General features: G+C 43.5%; 1 protein-coding gene across 2 annotated transcripts in view; it reads right to left on the reverse strand.

Moving 5' to 3' along the window:
• The window catches only part of LOC128834810 (centromere protein J-like), a 66,588-nt gene that overhangs the window by 16,674 nt on the left and 33,023 nt on the right, over window positions 1-16,891 (reverse strand). For both annotated transcript variants that reach the window (XM_054023925.1, XM_054023926.1), the window contains 3 exons: window positions 12,489-13,941; window positions 8,242-8,368; window positions 3,129-3,294 (listed from right to left, as the gene is read on the reverse strand). In XM_054023925.1, the coding sequence (XP_053879900.1) occupies window positions 3,129-3,294; window positions 8,242-8,368; window positions 12,489-13,941 (1,746 nt within the window). The remainder of the gene's footprint in view (window positions 1-3,128; window positions 3,295-8,241; window positions 8,369-12,488; window positions 13,942-16,891) is intronic.

Consider the following 16,891-nt stretch of genomic DNA (forward strand, 5'->3'; position numbering starts at 1 on the left):
ATGCATCCTAGAATACTCAAGGAGCTATTAGCGATTATTTTTGAAAAGTCATGGAAGACAGGAGAGATTCCAGAAGACTGGAAAAGGGCAAATATAGTGCCCATCTATAAAAGGGAAATAAGGACAACCCAAGGAATTACAGATCAGTCATCTTAACTTCTGTACCCAGAAAGATAATGGAGAGAATAATTAAACAATCAATTTGCAAACAGCTATAAGATAATAAGGTGATAAGTAACAGTCAGCATGGATTTGTAAAAAACAAATTGTGTCAAACCAACCTGATAGCTTTCTTTGACAAGCCTTGTGGATGGGGGGAAGTGGTAGCCACGGTATATCTTGACTTTAGTGAAGCTTTTGATACTGTCTCACAAGACCGTCTCATAAACGAATTAGGGAAATGCAACCTAGATGGAGCTACTATAAGGTGGGTGCAAAACTGTTTGGAAAACCGTTCCCAGAGAGTAGTTATCAGTGGTTCATAGTCATGCTGGAAGGGCATAATGAGTGGGGTCCCACAAGGATCAGTTCTGGGTCCGGTTCTGTTCAAAAATCTTCATCAGTGATAGATAATGGCATAGAGAGTACACTTATAAAGTTTGCAGACTATACCAAGCTGGGAGGGGTTGCAAGTGCTTTGGAGGATAGGATTATAATTCAAAATGATCTGGACAAACTGGAGAAATGGTCTGACGTAAATAGGATGAAATTCAATAAGGACAAATGCAAAGTACTCCTCTTAGGAAGGAACAATCAGTTGCACACATACAAAATGGGAAATGACTGCCTAGGAAGGAATACTGTGGAAAGAGATCTGGGGGTTATAGTGGACCACAAACTAAACATAAGTCAACAGTGTAACATTGTTGCAAAAAAACCAAACATCGTTCTGAGATGTATTAGCAGGAGTATTGTAAGCAAGACACGAGAAGCAATTCTTCCGCTTTACTCTGCGCTGATTAGGCCTCAACTGGAGTATTGTGTCCAGTTCTGGGTGCCACATTTCAGGAAGGATGTGAACAAATTGGAGAGAGTCCACAGAAGAGCAACAAAAATGATTAAAGGTCTAGAAAACGTGACCTGTGAGGGAAGATTGAAAAAATTGGGTTTGTTTAGTCTGGAAAAGAGAAGACTGAGAAGGGACACGGTAACAGTTTTCAAGTATGTAAAAGTACATACAAGGAGGAGGAAAAAAAATTGTTTTTCTTAACCTCTGAGGATAGGACAAGAAGCAATGGGCTTAAATTGCAGCAAGGGAGGTTTAGGTTGGACGTTATGAAAAACTTCCTAACTGACAGGGTGGTTAAGAACTGGAATAAATTGCCTAGGGAGATTGTAGAGTCTCCATCATTGGAGATTTTAAAGGGCAGGTTAGACAAGCACCTGTCAGGGATGGTCTAGATAATGCTTAGTCCTGCCACGAGTGCAGGGGACTGGACTAGATGACTTCTCAAGGTCCCATCCAGTTCTATGATCCTATTATTTTTTCTTGCACTAAGTGGTTTTGCATTCATTCTTTGTGTATTTCCAGACAAATTGAACTGTATATTTTAAATCCTTGACCCTTTGGAACAAAACCCTGCAAACCCCAACCCCTAACACTAGCAAAGGCAGTGAGGAAAAGCAGCAGTTTTCCCATCCTCCCTCTCCCGTGTCTTCATCCTCTCCCTCCTTTCTTCCTTCAAGCACATAATTCTTTCTTCTTCTGCAACTTCACCATGAATAGTGCACTGTGGGGTAGCGGAATTGTGATTTACCTCTTAATCTGCCAGATGTGGGACATGCCTCCAAACTGAGGTGGATACAAGAAAGTTATTTATTTATATATTTATGCACCCACCATTATGGCACTGGGGGCACTTGATGTACATTGACAGGCTTGATCCTGCACAAGGGCAGGTGTGTATTGTTGCTTGTTAAAAGCAGAAGGTGAAAAGTGATGAGCAAGCAAAGACAGCGGGGGTACCCAATCTTGCAAGGATGAATGATGTTGTGCACCTGCTACGTTATTAATGAAAGACATTTGACTTAATCTTGCATGCAGTGTTGTTGCAGCCATGTTGGTCCCAGGATAGCGGTGAGACGAGATGGGTGAGGTAATATCTTTTATAGAGAAGTTGGACAATCTTGAAAAGTTGGTCCAATAAAAGGTATTACCTCACCTACCTTGTGTCTCTTGATCCTGCACGACTTTGTAATTTAAAAATTAGCACTATATAAAATCAATGTAGCCCATATTAAATGGATTAAAAACTGATTCATTGATAGAGCTCAAAAAGCAACTGTAAATGGGGAATCATCATCCAGTGAGGTGTTTGTAGTGGATTCCCACTGGGATTTGGAGTGGTAAATAATGATAGGAACAGGTCAGTTATAGAGAGTGATCTAAGCAAGCTGAGCTCATTTGAACAACGTGTATTTTAATTGAGTCAAATGCAAAGTCATACATTTAGGAACAAAGAATGTAGGTCATAGTTCCAAGATAATGGACTGTATCCTGGAATGCACTGGCAAAGAAAAGGACTTGGTAGATAACCAATTAAACATTAGATCCCAGTGCAGTGCAGTGCTGTAGCTAAAAGGGCAAACATGATTCTTGGATGTATAAGGAGGGGAATATCAAGTAGGAATAGGCAGCTGGTATTATGTCTGTGTATGGGATTGATGAGACCATTACTGAAATGCTGTATCAGTTCTGGAGTCCACATTTCAAAGAGGATATTGAAAAATTGAAAAGGATTCAGAAATATCCACAAGAATGATTTGAGGTCTGGAAATCATGTTTTATTGGGAGAGACTTAACTCAGTCTAGTTAGTATATCCAAGAGGAGTTTAAGAGGTGAATTGATTATGGTCTACAAATACTTACATAGGGAAGTGATTTCTAAATCTAGCAGAAAAAGGCATAATGCTATCCAGTGACTGGAAACAGAAGCAAGACAAATTCAGACTGGAAATAAGTTTTAGATTTTTAACAGTGAGGGCAATTCACCATTGGAACAAGTTATCTCAAAGCATGGTGGATTCTCCATCACTTGAGGAGCAATTCTCATATCCATTCTAGGATGGACTACAAACTGATCTTTAAAATCACATTTTCTTTTTCCCCTTCTTTATACACTACTTACTTGTATTTCTTCTGATTTGACTTCCTCCCTAGTGACTCTAGCTGCTGTTGCATACTTCTTAAATTCAACCTTTTCTTTCTGCGGTGTGTGAATGCGGTCTGTCTTATATTCTTCTAAGCAATTAAGTTCTTGAGCCTTGCTGGTCTCAAGCTGATCCATTTGTGTTCTGTTCAAAAGGTAAATTTGGGGATTATAAAGCTGATGTAAAGAATGTAGGTTGAATCCTGTCTTTGGATGAGTATCCAGGATTCCCAGATTTAGGGCTTGATTTTCAGAGGTCTCGGGCATTCACAGCAGACACTGAAGTCAAAGGGAGCAATAGGTACTCAGCACTTCTGAAAAAATCAGGTCCTTAATCACTGAGCGTCTCAGGTGAGTGTTTGAAGATAGAGTTTGTCCTTTTGAGCAAATGGAAGGCAATTCCCATTGGGATTTTCTTCCCAGCCAGCTCTATAGCCATGAATTTTATAGGCTTTCAAACACATTTTCTTAAGCCATGAAGGGATAAATTATGGCAGCCAGTGTCAGGCCAGGACATTTTTAGTAAGGCACGCAATGATTCAATTCTAAACTTGAATGCCTTAGGTAGTCCAATCTTTTTAGCGATGTTGCACAATATGGTGTCCTTTATGCAGCATGACCATGCCCCTGGTGACTGTGAGGTCACACTGTACAGAAGACACCAGACAGAATCATCCTACAGGCCAGATCTGGCCCATGAGCCACCAGTTGGATCATGTTTTTTAATTCTGGGGTATGCAGTGCATGCGTTGCATACCTAGACAGCACACCATTGATCGCAGCCCAGAGCAGTTGTGCTTGAAAAGAGAGAGAGAGCATAGGTGGCTCCTTCCCCACACATACCCATGCAGGGTGCAAGGTTGGAGGCTGAGCTTCCGGAAGCCCTAGCTTCCCCAGAGTGAGAATGGCCATAGACCTTACGTACCAGTTAGTGGATAGGGAGCTGTTGGGAATTCTTGCTAGAGGTATGGGGCAAGTCCAAGTGCCCAATGTACAATCTTAGCACCTAGGAGACATTTTGCCATTCCAATCCTAAAGCCTCTAGATGCCAGCACTGGGGCAGTGCATGTTTTCCCCCACGAGAGCTCCAGGCTGTAAGTTCTTAATAGAGCCCAGAATCAGGGCCAGCTCCAGGCACCAGCGTAGGAAGCAGGTGCTTGGGGCGGCCAATTCAAAGGGATTGCACTCTGGGGCGGCATGTCCACGTCTTCGGCAGCAATTCAGCGGCAGGCCCCTCATTCCCTCTCTTCCTCTTTGAGCTGACGCCGAATTGCCGCCGAAGAGGAAGAGAGGGAGGACCCACCACCGAACTGCCGCCGAAGAAGCGGCGCGATTTAGCTGCCGCCAAAGTGCTGCCGCTTGTCTTTTTTTTTTTGCCACTTGGGGCGGCAGAAAAGCTGGAGTCAGCCCTGCCCTATTTGTATGAACTGAAATCAGTGTTTGGCCAAAATGCTTACCCCATTTTTTGAATATTATTATTATATCATTTGTTAGCCTCATAGGCAGGCACATGAGGTGGCAGTGAGATGGTTAAGAGCATTCACCTCACTAACTGAGCCTGTCACTGCAGAGTGTTCTCTAATGTACAAAATGGAAACTAACACTGACATTAAGAGACGCACAGGCCCCCTCCTCCTCCTGCCCAAAGGAAGGTGCCACTGCAGGAGAGACCTTTACAGTTTATTCATTTGGATTTAATTCATTCGTTCCTTTTTTTAAAAATGAGCCCTTACGGTATTCTGGGTTCATGAACATTAAAAGTAATACATCTCCCCAGTAACCAATTAACTCCTCACCCCAACCCATCTAGTAGGAGTAATAAATACAACACCGCTACTTATGCCCATCTTCTCCGTGCCCCTTGTGAGAACCGATGTGTTACCCAGAAAGTCAACAAAGCAGGACCACAGCAGGAAGCAATTCTAAAGTGGAGGGTCTTTCACTGCAAATGCCCTACTTTCATAGCTAGACCAGTGAGCAATCAGTTCCAGCACCTCAACTGATTTCATCTGCTGCAGAATCACCCAAAGAGACCAGACATGTTTCAGTTAGGGTTGACCCCAACCTTTTAGGGGCCTTATACAATTGATTAAAACCAAAGCCTTGAATTGCACATGGAAGTGAATTGGCGGCCAGTGCACATCACAGGTGTAAAGTGTTCCCTGCAGAAAACACTGCCTACAAAGCAGACCTCCATGTTCCATGCAAACTGAAGTTCTCATGAGGTTTTCAGCTGTAGCCCCATGTAAAGCACATCACAACGACCCAATTGTGAACTGACAAAGACCCTGGTGATGGAAGCAAAATCCACAGCCAAGAGAAAACCTTATAGCTAAATGGAGGGAAAAAGCACCCATGATTGCTGTTGCTACCTGGACATCCAGAAGCTGCTGTAGATCCACCAAGAACTGCAGGTTATATGTCACAAATGGCAGAAAACTCCCCAGAAATAATCTTCACCAAATCTCCTTACAGCTTCCCACAGCCAACAGCAATTACCTAAGGTCGGTCTGGGTGGAGTCTCAGTCTACTAGCTCTCATCTCCACCCCGGTCTCCGTTAGGCACTGTGTATATGCCAAATTCTAAACTCAGAGAATGTTCACCCTCCAGTCTGCACTCCTCATGCCTGCAGAGGCCTAAGGAAAAAAATGTGTTTGGAAACCAGAGAATGGATAGAAGCCTGGACAGGTCCAGGCATGCCAGCTGACTCTCTCAATAGGGCTCTTATTGCTTCAACCAGGCAAAAAAGTCAACATGGAATAACTGATGAGCTCTATCACTGTGGTTACAGGCCAGGGCTCCTGATGTGCTCATTAGTTTAAAAATACAGAGCCAGATCCTGAGCTGGTGTAAATAGGGTGACCAGAGGGCAAGTGTGAAAAATTGGGACAGGGGGTGGGGGGTAATAGGAGCCTATATAAGAAAAAGACCCCAAAATCGGGACTGTCCCTATAAAATTGGGACATCTGGTCACCCTAGGTGTAAATCATTGTGAGGTCATTGACGTCAATGGAGCTAAGCGAGTTTACCCCAGCTGAGGATTTGGCCCACAAACTGGAAAGAGGAAATGAAAAGGTCTACACTACACAGCATGCCATCTATGGATTTGTGGATAACCACCTTTGTGAAAATGGTAGAGGCAACTACAGCGAACTCCACCAAAACACTGTCAACAACACTCTTTTTAGGACCAACACTATTATTAGACGCCAAAGAACTATACTCAGTAAGACAAACCCACCAGAGGGCACCATCTATCTAGAGGAGCAGAGTACAGTGCTGTCTGGGAAAGTATTGCATTAACTCTGCATGAGAAACATCACTTAGCAGCTGAAGGTAACACCAGTACATAACTTTGGAAAAACTGCAGCCTACTTTCTTTTACTGCTTTTTTAGATGTTAAACATAAACAGCCCAAACCGACAAGCTCTCACACATGGAACTCCTATTGCAGGCCATTGGAGATCAGCCTGCAGGATGCTTGTGGGATCATACCCAGAAAAATATCTTTAATGAAGCAATTTATAATAAATGCAAAATATTTTGGGCAAGGATAGCTAAGGAAAACTATAGCACATTGTAATGCTGAAAGGACCTGATCCTAAGCTCTTTGAAATCAATGAACATATAAAAGTGTAAACCTATGGTTTGGTTTGGGGCGTGTTCAGTTTGCAACATGTATTCAATTTTTTTTAAAGGAATGCAAAAAAAATCGAAATCAAGAAATTACTCTTACTTTACATAAGAAAAAAAAATTCTCATACCGAGTAAGAAATAGAATGAATACCAAAAAAAGGCGTTCGTATTACAATAGATATATGGTGAGCAGGGCCGGCTCTGACTTTTTTGCCACCCCAAGCAACAACAACAAAAAAACCAGGGTGCAGGGCGGCCGGACCTGGTGGCAAAGCCAAAACAAAAAACAAAAAAAACCAAGGTGCAGGGCAGCTGGACCCAGAGGCAAAGAAAAACAAAAACAAAAACCCTGGGTGCAGGACAGCCGGACCCAGAGGCAAAGCAAAAAACCCCCCAAAACCCTGGGTGCAGGGTGGCTGGACCCAGAAAAAAAAGCTAAAAAAAAAAAAAAAAAAAAACCAGGGAGCAAGACGGCCGGACCTGGAGGCAAAGCAAAAAAAACCAAAACCCCAGGGCGCAGGGCTGCCGGACCCACAGGCAAAGCAAAAAAATAATAAAAAAAAAAAATTAAAAAAATAGGGCAGCCGTGCCGCCCTACGATTGGACGGAATGCCGCCCTTTAGAATCTGCCGCCCCAAGCACGAGCTTGCTTGGCTGATGCCTGGAGCCGGCCCTCATGGTGAGTGTAGGTTCTAACAGCTTGCAGACATGTTTTAAAAAAAAATCACACTGGGTTTGAATTTAACCATGCTATGATTTTATTACAGGCACCCCAATGGCTACTGAGTACCTACAGCTGAGATGGTTCCCTCTATTCCAAACCCCTGTTTTCAATCATCATTTTCTTCAAAATATTACGTTTTGGACGGAAAATTTTCCTGCGTGATCTCAACCGAGGAGAAAATTGTTTGAATTTTGCAAACAAACATTTTACAGCTAAGCAATTTTTCAGATGCTTTATTGCACTTAGATTATTTACAAATCAGCTCTTTTGAAACTTCAAGCTTGGTACATCCGTAGTTCCAAACACATCCTTTGCCTGGTTTGGATAGATACCACTGTATAAAGGTGAGTAAATCTAAATGTGACATAGGATGATAACCAGGTTGGGCCTGATCTTCTGAGATGGGAGTGCCCCCAGCTCACAGTGACTTCACTGTGACTTGAGGATGCTCAGCAACTTGTACAGATCATTCAGCATTTCACAAGATCAAGCCCTAAAACTAGTCATCTGGCCACAGTTTTCAAATTTGTGTGCCTCTAGTTAGTCAGCTACATCCATATTTGGACATCCACATAAATGGCCTGCTTTTCAGAGCATCCACAGCTCCCACTGAAATGAGGCCATTTATGTAGGATTTAACAACTTAGCTTTAGGAATCCAAGACTGAAAATATTGGCCGAAGTGCGTGTTCAGCTAGATTTGTTTTGCATACCACGGGATGGTTTACGTACCTGAGAAAATGCCTTGCTTTCTCTTGTTCTTCTTTCATCCTCGCTAGAAGAGGGGTTTCTCCATGATATACACCAACTTCCTTTTCCAATTCCTCTAACTTGTCAGTAAGCCTTCTCTGAGCTGCTTCTACGAAGACAATCACGTTAATACATATAACTTACTGTGTATTCATTACAATAGTGCACGTATTTAACTACAGTAGAATTGCAAAGACCAGGAAAATGTAAATTTCTTTGACATTAACATCTTGAGACCCAATCCTGAAACTATTCACTATACAGCAGTAGGTCTCAAACTTTTTTACTGGTGACCCCTTTCACACAGCAAGCCTCTGAGTGCGGACCCCCCCCCCCTTATAAATTAAAAACACTTTTTTATATATCTAACACCATTATAATGCTGGAGGCAAAGTGGAGTTTGGGGTGGAGGTTGACAGCTCATGACCCCCCATGTAATAACCTTGCGACTCCCTGAAGGGTTCCGACCCCCAGTTTGAGAATCCCTGCTATACAGCATAATGCTTACTAGTGCAAATTAAGCACTACACCTGGCAGTAAGTGTGATGGATTGCGGTTATGTCTGGGCCAAGGTATAAATTCCATTTTGGTTTTTGTTAATGCCACGCTGTATTTCAACCTCCATTTTGAATGTAACTTTTGAAGTGGCTTTGAGTATCCATTTTGTAGCAGGAACTTGACAGCTAGTGAAAAGTCTGTGTCTGAGGAAGTGTGACAGAGCAATCAAGGGCTATCAACACTAAATGGCTCTACTCCAGTGGAACAATTATTATTATTAATTATTTGCATTATTGTAGCTTCTCTACCAGCAGGATCACTGGCATTGAACGACTCTCTGCCCAGACATTCCTTGTATAAGAAATTCCTTCACTAAGCCTGTGTTTCCTTGCTTTCCTGCCATGTTGTCCCCAAAGTGCGTAACTAGAAAAACCAGAGCTCCCATAGCCAAGAATGGAACAAAGGAGGGGGATGTGTATGAGCAACAAGGGGCTCAGGCACTGGTTCCTGGACCCAGGCAATCAGACTGTGAGGTCCCACTGCCCAAGAAGAGGGTCAGACATGGATCTGCAACTGGGAATGTGCCTGAGCTAGAAACAGTGGCTATCCACTACTCATATCCAGATCCTGTGTATTAGTATGTGGGATTCAGTGATTGGATCCAATTACTACAGACTAGAGTCCATCCAGAGAGTGGGACTGGACCAGGTTGTGACAGTATTTGCAGGATCAGGCTCTTGGTTACTGTAAAGCCAATTGGAATTCACCCCCATTAAGTACAATGTGCTGCACCAAAAAATTTCTAATTCAGAACAGAGGAGCCTCTCAGAACTTTCACCTGGACATCAAACCGATCCAGAGGGGAAAGGAGACTGAACATGGCAGAAGCACAGTAATAAATAAATAGATAATTAACTTCCACTCAACCCCAGAAAATAAGTAACTAAATTGCATGGACATGTGGTATTTTTATAATTTTAGGAATTGCAGCCCTGGGCTTCCAGGGGTCCAATGAACCAGAAACCACAGGGCAGGCTCTTTTTCTGCCACTGTAGTTCCAAGTATTGTCCTTATCGCTCAAATGGAAATAGAAAAATCCCTCCTGAAAACCCACTTTCTCTGCAAGACTCTCCCCACATTAAGAAGAAATGTAAGAGGATCAAATAAAATATAAGATTAAATCGAGTTTGTAATAGGGTTACCATATTTGAACATTCAAAAAAGAGGACACGCCACGGGGCGGGGGGAAAGCGGGGGTTAACCTTTGCTGTTGCAGTGCCCTCCCGGACGTTTTTAGATATTTAAATAGGGTTACCATACATCCGTATTTTCCCGGATGGCGATTTAAGAACCAAAAAGCCTGACATGTCCAGGAAAATACGGACGTATGGTAACCCTAACTAAAGTTCTTTTTTAAAAAGATGGGCCTGAACTAGAAATGAGCTCCATTTCACATGTGTGGGTCCCAGCTGCTCCCTGCCCCTCTCATTGAAGCAGGTGTGCAGGGTTACTGCCCTGGGAACTGCAGGGCAGCAGTGGACATGGGGCCGGCTGCAGACAGGGGCATGGGGCAGGGCTAGCTGGAGGCAGGGGGTGTGATGCTGGCTGCGGGCAGGGCAAGAGGTGTGTAACTGGCTGGAAACGGGGTGTGGGGTTGGCTGGAGGCAGGGGAGTGCGGGATTGGCTGGAGACAGGGGGTGTGGGGCTGGCTGGAGGCAGGGCAGGGGCTGACTGGAGGTAGGGGCTGGCTGCAGGCAGGGGGTGCGGGGCTGGCTGGAGGCAGGGGCTGGCTGTGGGCAGGGGGTGTGGGGCTGGCTGGGGGCAGGGGGTGCGGCAGGGGCTGGCTGCGGGCAGGGTGTCGGGCACTCGCGGGGAGAGCGGCTCAGGGCAGCAGGGCACGGAGCAGCCCGAGCCGAGCAGCAGGACTCAGCCCAGGCCAGCAAAGCAGCCAGGGACCCGCCAGGCAGCAGCAGCAGCGGGAGCCCCAGGGCCAGGGGAGCAGCACAGCAACAGGGCCCGTGCCCAGGGCCAGGCGGCGGCCACATGACTCCCGCTCCCACAGCGCTGCGCCCCCGGCCGGTGTGGGGCCAGAAGAGGAATGACATCACTTCCTGGCTGGCCAGAGCCCATCAAAGCCGCAGCGCCCCCTCACACAGCGGGGTGAAGCGGGTTACACATTTAGCCGGGGCTGGGCGAGCATCCCAGACACACAGCTCCTACAGGTAACTCTAGGCTTACCATGCCTCCCTATTTTCCTGGACATGTTCGGCTTTTTGGAAATTTCTCCCAGACAGCGATTTGAGAACCAAAAAGCCGGACATGTCCGGGAAAATACAGGCGTATGGTAACCCTAGTTTGTAAGGTAACTATCTCCTCTGGTTCTTCCAATGCATCCTGCTTTTTCTTGTGGGCTGAATGTCTCCTATACTGTAAACTCTTCAGGGCAGAGGCTGTCTTAATGTCTGTGTCTTGCACAGTGCCAAGCACGTTTGCCTGTGCTTAATAGCAATACGAATTAATTACAAAATGAGAGATACGATGTTGGCATCTGAGCACATGGCCGGGAACCAGGATATAACAGGCATAACTTCACTGACAATTCACCAGGGATGAATTTGAACCCTGCAGCTTTAATCCCAGATCTCAAACCAGCTCCCATTCTGGCCTTGTACATGACACTTAAACTCTCTCTCAGTTTCTCCATCCCTAAAATGGCAGCAACTCAACTTTGGTGACAACTCTGGGTGCGGTGAGGATGAATTAACAATTTGTAAAGTGCTGTGAAGATGTGAAGCATTATGAGGGCTAAGCAACCACACCTACACATCCACACCGAAACAGTATTAAATTATATACAATTAGTGGTGGGTGGGCTCAGTCCAGCTTCTAGTGCACAGTTGCTCTCCTCATGAAACCAGTTACAAGTGGCACTGATAGACGTCCTTGTTGGCAGTCTCTGCAAAGAGGCCTAGACTGGAACGGGCATATAGACTGAACTATCCCCTCAGCCCTAGCGGGAGCTTGGTTTTTCTAGGTCAGGGCTGAGGAATGTTGGCATGGTGGTTGGCATGGCATGGGATGGTGCATGCACTAATGGAGCATGTGTAGAACAGAGATGCAAGTATGGCAGTACGGTCTGGTACGCCGTACCAGTAAGATATTTATAGCCGGTACTCCATATCGGAAAGACAAAGGAGCACAACGTGGAGCTGCTGGGTGGCCATACACCCGCAGCTCCTCCGGCATGGCTGTACCACCTCCATCCCCGCCCCCAGCCCTTCCATGCAGCTGCATCTTCTTTCTGGGGTCTGTACAGCAGCCCTGCCAGAGGACAGGGCTGGGGGCAGTACAGCCCACTGGAGGAGCTGCCAGGTGGCCCCATGTTCTGCTCTTTCGCCTGTGGTTCCGGAGAGCCCTGTGGTTCAGAAGTCTCCGGCGCAGCGGGAAGAGGACAGAGGCCTGCCCCCCCAGGTAACGTGGGTTGGATCATGGGGAGGGGAGAGCACCGGGAGAGCATGGGGCCCTGGGCTAGGGGTGGGGCAGGGAGAAGTCACGTGGGGTGTCATGTGCCCCCCCCCCTTTAGCTGGTGCCTCCCCTTTGTGTCCCTCCCATGAGTGCAGCGTACTGGTACGAAATGAATTCTACTTTAACCACTGGTGTAGAATCATTATAAACCAAGAAAAATTCAACTTCTACTGACATGGGGAAAGAAGTTTTACTTAGCCCTTACCTAGCGTACCCAGAACTGGTTTTCTTTGTGCCCTCTCCTCTGCAAGGGTTTCTTTACTTTTGAACGCAGGGAATAGGCTGGCCACCAGATCACATGTGGAGGGTGATGACTGCAGATCTACATTTTTAACATCCCCAACATTACTCTCACTCCTTGGCTCAAGCTCTCTTCCACCTCTCGCAGATCTCAGGGACCGAAAGGGAGACTTTCGAAGAGAAGAGCAAGTCTTGTTTCCTTTCAGCCTGGCAGCCCTGTTACCAGACTCACTGCTGCTTGTGCTGAGGGAGAGATCCTGCTTGCCTTTTATCTCTTGAGCACCCAGTTTCTTTGGAGGTGGCTTGGTGTGCTTTTTCAGGGCCAGCTCTTCTGCTCCACTGGGCTCATCAGTAGCATAATCAGCATCAGAGAGATCCAAATTTTTGTCTGTGCGACCTTTCTGAGGCATGTGCGTTGTGGGAGACTGAGTGCAGTAAGATTTGGGGTCATCCTCACTGTCAGTGGACGTGCAGCCTGACCCACTAGACAAAGGTTGAGCATTCAACCTGTTGGCAGCACTTCTATTGCTTTGCCACTCTTGCTGGTGGCTGACAGATGTGATATTCTTTTTCCTGTCCATGCCTTGAGTTGATTCGTGGGTAACTTTCATTATTCTGTCATTAACCATCTTAAACCCAGTGATGGTTCCTCTTTGGGTCTCTGGGCTTTTGCTCACACTGTAATCTTCATTGTGGCAACTGCTAATTCCTTTCACATCTGGTGTGAATTTGAGGCTTGTGCTCCAATCCATCTGCTTGGTTTGGCTTCCTTCTAAATTCTGAAGCTTAGAACCTTCTTGAAGGATTTCCAAGGGCTTTTCTGCTCTCTGAGTTAGATTACCCCTCACACGCTGATCCACAATATCTAGGTCCTTTTGAACTGTAGACTCCATGGAACTTTTGTCTGCTTTGTCTGAATGTCCTAGAGAATCAGTACTTTGAGCTTTATTTTTCTCACCTATTTGTAGCTTCATTTCAGTAATTTGTTCCTGACACTGCTGCAGGAGTTCAGCCCAGTTCATCTGCAGTGGTACAGCAGGATCCTCCTTTGCACACTCTTCTCCACCACCTCCTTCTCCTCTTTCTTCTGGGCATTGCTCAGGATCTCTTGCCTTACTGTCAACCTGAGCCTTTATTTCACTCATGGACACAGTGCAATTTATATTCTTCTCATTAGAGAGCAACACCGTGGGGCTGCTGGCCCGTCGATGTAAACGATTTAAATGTTTCCCCAGCTGTAATTTTCCTGCATCCTGTTGGCGAGGCAAAGAGAAGAGATTCTGGCAATCAAAGCTAACTCTTCTGGGATGTTTGGCTTGTTCTTTCACAAGGTTCTCTTTATTTTTTTCCAGCCTTGCAATGCCTTCTCCACGTTTCAGGAAAGATTTCCGAGGGGTCACTTTAGCCTCAAAGAAGTTCTGCAAATACCAAAAATTATGTTTAAATTATGAGACATTCTTCAAAAATGGAGAGAGAAATCAGATCCCATTAGGCGGAAGCCATAATAATAAAAACAATTTCTTTGTTGTATGCCACATTTCTCTATTTTCCTTTATATCAAAACTTTTTAAAAACACACAATGCTAGTTTTCCAGCATTTATACTGCTCAAGTCACAAAGCACAAAATAAATTTTCACAGGGAGGAATATTATACTGAGATAATGTTCAAACAGTATTATTTGAGTTAATCATTTTTTAGAAAGTCCTAAAAACCCTTCCAGAGTATTTGGTTAATGTAAGTTAAAATTCACTTCTGAAACGCCCAGATATTTTTTGTAACCCTGTTAATTCAGTCCTTGTGCACAGCTATCTTAGAATTTTTATTTCCATGTGATCAAAGTGTTTTCCTATTTCTGCTTTCATAACAATGAAATAGTTTCAATATCTCAGATGAAAGGTATAAAAAATGTTAAAAAGTCATTCAATGATCACTTTGTGGCCAAGGCCCTGCATTTCTTTTTTAAAAAAATAAAAATTACAGAAAATATATAAATTAACCTGCAAATATCTGCCTTCATGATTCTGTGCTCTCTGCAACAGGTGATGACATCAAAGCTAGCACAAAATCATGTCCTCTTTTTCTAAGCTCAGGTATATGGACAAATTAACAAACTGCCGGCAGTATAACTGAAAACAGAACCTGACCCACAGTCACTGCACTAAAGAGTTTAGTGATGACATCAGATGTTGCCAATAAACTCAGATTCTGGCAAGCAAATGATTCTCACTGTTTCTCATAATTTAACAACTGCACTGAAATACATTTTGAGTCTGCGCTTAAATCCAAAATCTGCTCAGATTATTCACAAAAGCAGTCCCGTTGATTTAGTCCATGTTCTTTTAGGGCAACGTTCATCCCTGTGCAGATGGACAGGACCAGACCTTTCTGTATCACTTAAGTCCCACCAAAATTCTATTTTGAGGCCTCCGGTGGTGCTTAGGTCAAGTGATGGCCCTTTTGCACTGGGGGAAAGAGGATCTTAAACAGGATTTTATGCTGTATTTTTTTAAAGCCGGGTCAGTTTACTTTTAAAGCACATCTTGAATTACTATACTCTGGGGAAATACAGAGTGATAATGGGTGGAATTTTCAAAAGTAACTAAATCACTTACGAGCACAGGTCCCACTGAAAGTCAATGGGACTTGTGTTCCTAAGTAATTTTGGAACTTTTGAAAATCCCTCTCAACATGCACAGAATTGAAAGACAGGAAACAAATAAAGGATATCATAGAAGGCAGAATGATAGACGAATGTAATGAATATAACTATGCATTACATACCAAATAATTCACTACTTCATTTTATTATTACATTTCCATGTAGAAAGAAATACTAAGATTTCCCAGAATTTCAGATTAAAGTGAACCATGGATGCCTGCTATTGTGCTGATGTGATCTGGCAAAAGCCTCCCAAAATTCTGAGAGGTGTTAGAATTCTCCTTTATTTAATTTCAGGCCAGTGAAATTTATTAACGTAAACACCTTTGCTTTTATGTCATATGGACAGCACTAAACGGTGTAGTGAAAAGGTTTATGGTATTAAGTAGTTTGAGTTCTATAAATCTAGATAATCTTTAAAAAAAAAGTTTTCTTACGTTACTTGTATTTTTATAGTAGTACCTGAATTGATTGAGGAATGTATACTGTATACTGTATCACCTTGAAGTTTCCAAATGTTATACATTCTATTCTGGTTTAGTGATATAGAGTACAACGTTCTGGTTTGTGGTGATTATTTTGTCAATTCTGCAATGCTTACTGATAGATAAATTAATAGATAATATTTAAGAGGAGAAAATTGTTGTCTTAATAATCTGTTTATAAGGATAATTTTCCTTGAATTATATTAAAGTTGACCTTTTTCTGAAATCTCACACACCCAGGGATGAATTCCCAGCAAGTGGTCTCAGATTTTTTCTTCACTTGAGTTTTAATTGTATTTATTTGAACTGGAAAACCTAGCTGTAAACAATAGGTCAGCACTTGACAGTTTGCATAGTTGAAAATTACCAGGCTAAGGAGCCTTCTGATTAGAACGGGTCAGGAATATTGAGTGGGGAGAGAAAGGAGATTTTTTTGGTTGTTGAAAAAATGCCAATTTGTTGAAACCAAAACTTTTCACAGGAAGTAGTTGGATTCAATGCATTTTTCAATTCAAAAAAATTTTGTTTAAAAAAAAGATGTTGATATTTTCAAAATAAAAGTTTTCTTGTTTTCTGGTTCAAAACAATTTTTGCACAGAAATTTAGGCTAATTAGAGTAAAAAAAGTAAAATAAAATAAAAATGGTCAAAATCAAAATGACAGGTTTTGATTGACCCAAACAGAATTTATTTTCAATTCATAAACATTTTTGAGAGTCCAACTTTCTGTCCTGATTCAGACTGGGGAAAAAATGTTGCAATCTTGAAAACTGTCATTGGACAGGAGAACCATTTCCTGCCCAACTCTTCTTCTGATGCTTAACCAACCCTGTGAGAGATTTATAAGAACCTTCTAGATTCTGTATTGTGCTTATCACTAAACTAAGATAGTTTACTCTTTCTGTTAACCTCATGTCACATCTGTTCTAATGTGCAAGTGTTCCCCATTATTGTTCAGATATCTGAATTGAACAAGAACTACACATGACACCATAAAAACTTTCAAACCCAAAATGTGTCCTTTAAGCGCTAAAAAGGCCATACACCCTCCATGCCACAGAAGACCCAAAGCTTGACAGAAACAATATGTTATGATGGGAAGCAAGAAGCAGAAAGCAGAAGCCTCCACATCCCTGTGTGCTGTGGAAGCAAGACTAGGGTTGTTTGTGGGTAGACAGCAGAATGGTGGCATGGACAATAGATCTTCAGACTGCACTGATCCA

The sequence above is a fragment of the Malaclemys terrapin genome, chromosome 3 (assembly GCF_027887155.1).
Source record: "Malaclemys terrapin pileata isolate rMalTer1 chromosome 3, rMalTer1.hap1, whole genome shotgun sequence".
Classification (NCBI taxonomy): domain Eukaryota; kingdom Metazoa; phylum Chordata; order Testudines; family Emydidae; genus Malaclemys; species Malaclemys terrapin.